General features: G+C 32.3%; 1 protein-coding gene across 1 annotated transcript; it reads left to right on the top strand.

Annotated features, from left to right (window-relative positions):
• The first annotated feature begins 259 nt into the window (after positions 1 to 259).
• LOC132061025 (protein MIZU-KUSSEI 1-like) lies at positions 260 to 2,256 on the top strand. The gene is made up of 2 exons (XM_059453909.1): positions 260 to 635; positions 1,264 to 2,256. The coding sequence occupies exons 1-2, from the start codon at positions 286 to 288 to the stop codon at positions 1,607 to 1,609; spliced, it is 696 nt and encodes a 231-aa protein (XP_059309892.1). The 5' UTR covers positions 260 to 285; the 3' UTR covers positions 1,610 to 2,256.
• Positions 2,257 to 5,271: the final 3,015 nt, after the last annotated feature.

The following is a 5,271-nucleotide window of genomic DNA, read 5'->3' on the forward strand; positions in this document are numbered from 1 at the left end:
TTTATAATATCAGGTCACAATTTCCAGTTATAATAGGTAACGTGTTTTATTTAAATTTACAAATTCTATATTTTAAGAAGGTTTAGCAAAATATTCTTTACACTATCGATTGATAACCTATAATAAATCATATAAGTAACTTGATAAACCTAAGTTAAATAACACAAATAATATAAAAATGCATTCACTACAATACATCAATCATGGTACTTTATGACTCTATATAAACTACTGCCATCCTTCAAACTAATTCGATGAGCCTCTTATTTTTCTGATCATAACAAAATGATCAGTTCATACCCTAGAACCACCGGCACCGTCGCCATCACCACCGTAGACTGCCAGAAACAAGTCCGGTCGTGGAGGCTCCTCCGCTCTCTCATGGAGCTACTCATCCCTACGTGCAAGTGCACATTCGTAGAAAATGATGAAGAAAATTACAATATTAATCCCTCCAACTATAACTACCATCGTCGCCAACCATCATCATCATCATTATCATCTTGCTCCGTTATGACGGGGACAATCTTCGGCTATCGCCGGGGAAAAGTTAGTTTTTGTATTCAAACAAACCCTAAATCAGCTACCCCGGCTCTCCTCCTTGAACTTGCTGTGTCCACCTCCACTCTCGCCAGGTAGTAACTGAATGACTCTCTCATCTAAAAGGTTAAGTTGTTGGTTAAGTTGTTAGAGAAAACATTCTTTTACTTATTCAATTTATCAATTATATTAGTTTGAACACGTTCCTCGAGTATAAGAATGTTCTTTTTCATAAGCCAAACACGTGAAATATTTTTTGGTTTTTTGGATGAAGGTGAGATATATTCATGGCGTAGCCAGCAATTTTGCAACGAATGTTCATGATTTAATATATATCGACTAAAAGAAAATTTTGACCCCAGTACGCAATATACTTTTTTATTTGCACAATACAATTTTTTGATGAACGGTGTTCAGTTGACTACACAAGTAAAATATATTTCAATTAAGTGTATGACAATCTAATCATGTACTAGTAATATTTAATAAGTTATTAGAGAACACTTATTTAATTATATTATGTCTAAACACGTATGAGCCTAATGTTTTTGCATGAGTCAAATACATGGAATACATTTTTTTTTTTTGAATGGCTGTAAGATTTGAATTCAATGATCTTTTCTTGGCCTAATTATATCATGTTAAAAGTGTGTCATCATCTAATTTAAAAGTTTAAGCTATTAGAAACGACACTCTTTTAATTATATTATGTTTTGACAACAGGGAAATGCATGGAGGGAGTGTGAGAATTGCTTTGGAGAGTGGCAGTAATGGTGGAGTTCAATCACCTTTGAGGATGTATTGTAATGGAAAAAAAGTAGGATTTGCTGTGAAAAGAAAACCTACAAAAGCTGATTTACAAGTATTGCGACAAATTGAATCAGTTAATGTTGGAGCAGGAATTATTCATGGGAAAGATATAAAACGTGATGATGATATTATGTATCTTAGAGGAAAATTTGAGAGGGTCCATGGATCTTATGATGACTCTGAATCATTTCATTTGATTGATCCTGAAGGAAGCATGGGTCAAGAATTAAGCATTTTCTTTCTACCCTCTCGCTCCTGACGTGTTTGGGACTGAGACAGTTGACAGTTCTCGACGATTACATATATGTATAAGGAGAGGGCGATCATGTTCATTCAAGCACTAAAATTGAGACGTCTCAGATTCGAGCTCTACCTTTTAGTCGGACCAATAAATTTCAGATATCAGATGGTTAAACAAGAAAAAAAAAAATACTGAGTATTTAAAAGTTTTTCATGCATGGGATATTGAGCTATGCAGGTGTTACTAGTCATTTGTATTTTTTCTTTTTTGGATTTTATATCCTTTTTATGAATTTCTCTTGAGTAGCCATGCAAATCCCTAATTTTTTGAGTTATGCATAATTGCATGACTTTTTTTCCCTGTGGGGATGTTTGTATTGGGTGTTTGTCAGCAACATAAGATGAAATTTGTAAGAAAAAATAAATAAAAGGGAGGACTTCTTTATTTTTTTAATTTTTTTTTAGTCTCGTTGCATAATTTCATTGTAATTAATTAATTTATTGTCTGATTATTTGGTTCTCCAGATAAATTTGCATTTTCTATGCACTGTACACAAACTTGCCAGAATTTAAAATAATTGTGTTTTATTTTTGTTTGCATGTTATTAATTTACTAACGGAAATTTCCACGCCTAGTCAAGCAAATTACCAACGGAATTATATGTCATTTTTTTGTAGCTTTCGAACCTTGTGCCACTCGTCCTCAGAGATTTTTGAATCATAAAAACACTATGTTTGTTTGCATATATGGTATTAATTTTTATTATCATATATATAATAGAACAAATTCTGATTTTTATTTCAGGAGACAAATATAATGGTAGCTAATTATTTTGTATCTTCAAGCAAATAAAGTATCTTCACATCGGATTATATATAGCCACGTTGACAACAAAAATTCGTGGAATAAGCTGATAATTATTCTGTCTTAGGTGGATGAATATTCGAATGCCATTTTATGGTGTTTTTGTTGCATGAGCTGTTTTTGATACTTAAATCTGTGTTGTTAATTCCTTTTTGTTTTTTAATCTTTTCCGGAGAATATATAAAGCTAGTGTCTGTGTCAGGTAGGAATGATAATGCATAAGCTCATCTATTATTTCCTTCGAACTAATTATTTTCTCATTTTTTTATCCTTGCAGAAGAAATAATTTTTAAACTCTAAGATAAGGAGTATCCGTAAATGTATCTCAGTACATGCATGTGATATAAATTTACACACATCTAGTGTTTATATCTAATTAGTGAATGTATGATACATGTCTTCACATGTAATGTTATCACTAAGCCATATTTTCTCAATTTAATTTATAACTTATCCATGATAAATTTTGTGTGATTTGATATAAATATCGAGTGCGAATATTTTTTTGCCCATAATACCCGTTATATATGAGCATATATAACCCAGGTCAATAATTGTGGCGAAACAAAAAATGTATGCGAAAGAATTCAAAGAAATACGAGCTAGAATGTCATACTTGAGATTTGATCATATGACCTAGAGCAATTTGTGCAGACCCTTTATAGCAGCAAAACTAGGATTTTCATGAAGGGGATTTGAATAAAAAGAAGTTATAAACACACGAACGTCCCTTTATAGCGGTGGAGCTAGGATTTTCATGAAGGGGATTCAAAATAAAAAGAAGTTATAAACACACGAAGAAGCCAAAGGGATTTAACGTCTACTAGCTCCGACTTATCTTCTGCCACTATACTAGAATCTTCCCTTATGCGAAGTGAATTTATTAATTTAAGTATAACCAAAAAAATCGTTTTTGTCCCATTTGCACAGTCTAATTTTCCGAATGTAGAAGATAATTTGTTTTTCAGATTACTAATTTTCATGGATAATTACTTGCAAGGATCTTTCAAATAACTTGGCAAATGTAAGAAAAATACACTGACAATTAATAAAAGTTCAACTCTTAATTAATCCAAGCTGAAATTGTTGCAATCAAGAAGGCAGCTAACTCTCTTTCATAATCAACTAATTTCTTTTCTATAAGTCACACCTTCTATTCAAAGCCCAATCTACTAGCTCAAGTTCTTTTATCTCTTTTAGCTCTAATCCAAGAAGACGGGGTTTTCAAATTCTCTAATAAAAACATACGAAAAAAGAAATAAAAGTTAAAAATGTCCAAGATTAGACTAAAAAAGAAAATTAGTCAATAAGACAGTGAAAACGTCCTAGAAGGGTCAAAAATCACGTGTCTACATATCTAATCTCTTGTATTTGATAGCTCCGATCTAATCTCTTGTATTTGATAGCTCCGATACCATGAAATTAATTGTGCAAGAACAAAAAATGAAGATGAAAACAATGTAAACAAGAACAATTACTAGTTTAGAACCAGTCGAACAAAGTAAAGGGGAGAAGAAGATGAACAATGTAGTGAGAACATTTCTTTTATATTGTATTGATCTCATTGAGTTACAATGTGATAGAATACACCTTATTTAATCTACTAATCTCTCTAGACTAATTAAATAACCGTAACAACTTTTGGAGGGAAACTGAGTTAGTTATGCTCTTAACAACTTTTGTATACCAGATGTATATGAGCTGTATATTTTGTATATTGCTCTATTATTCTACAATCTCATATGTGAGAATAGAAAGAAACATTACCCATAAGCTTCTGTTAGTCTTCTTCTTCGAAAGAAAAACGCAGAGAGTACTTATATATTCATCAAGAAATCATCAAAGAAAATCTATAGAATAGAGAAATGGGTGATTAAAAGATGATACAGTGGAAGAAAAACTTTGTTCTTGGTATAGTTTTATATGGAAGCAAGATACAGTTGGCTTCACGAATGGAGGCTTTTTTTTTTTTTTAATTTACTGCTCTCACATTTGTTGCTGTGAAATCATCTGAATTTCAGCATTCTTATTCCCTAAGGAAGGAAGGGAAAATATTGAAAGAAATGAGGGGTTGTTCTTACACAGTTCATTGCTTTGGTGAAGATGAAACTATAGAAAATGGTAAATATACATACGGAGTATGCATAGGGGGAATTCTAAGAGATTTAATGTCGAAAATGGAAAAGAAGATTTGTGAAGAGGTCTCCTACTATACCTTTCAACTTTTGATGGCTATTGTTCAGGTTCATGGCAAGGGGTTTATACACTGTGATATAAACCCCAACAACATTCTTGTATTTCCTACCCCAATTACCTTTCAACATTCTTGTATGGAACCACCTTAGGTGGTCCACCTACTCATGCGTATGGGCAACACATATCTCTATATAGACTTCATTTTTCATTGATTACGAATGTGTTTTAAGTCTTAAACTATAAGGTCTTCGCAATCATATTTTGATGCCCCTTTTAATCAAAAGGGAGCAATATTGCTGACTAATTTTGTTTGTTTACGTATAAATATTGTATAGCTTATGTTTCTGACAGGTTTCTGTTTCTTTATCTGAGCAGTTTCTGTTTGTAATATGTGCCCGTAAAAACGAACTTACCATTGCCATATAATCAAATTAAATAACATTCAACATTTAGCTGAGTGAGAATCTAATTCAACTTAAGTATTCTTTTTCAGAGAAATATTCAAGAAATGGAGAAGTTGCAGCGATGTAGATAAAATCCTCCAAAAACTACATGTCGATCAACGGGCCACCTGATAAAAAGGAGACCCTTTTAGCTCGACAATAAGCACACAGAGCTGA

The sequence above is a fragment of the Lycium ferocissimum genome, chromosome 6 (genome assembly GCF_029784015.1).
Source record: "Lycium ferocissimum isolate CSIRO_LF1 chromosome 6, AGI_CSIRO_Lferr_CH_V1, whole genome shotgun sequence".
NCBI lineage: Eukaryota > Viridiplantae > Streptophyta > Magnoliopsida > Solanales > Solanaceae > Lycium > Lycium ferocissimum.

Coding starts and splice junctions, on each gene's coding strand:
- LOC132061025 (XM_059453909.1), top strand. CDS start 286: ATGATCAGTTCATACCCTAGAACCACCGGCACCGTCGCCATCACCACC. Junction 636..1,263: donor TCCACCTCCACTCTCGCCAG/GTAGTAACTGAA, acceptor TTTTGACAACAG/GGAAATGCATGGAGGGAGTG.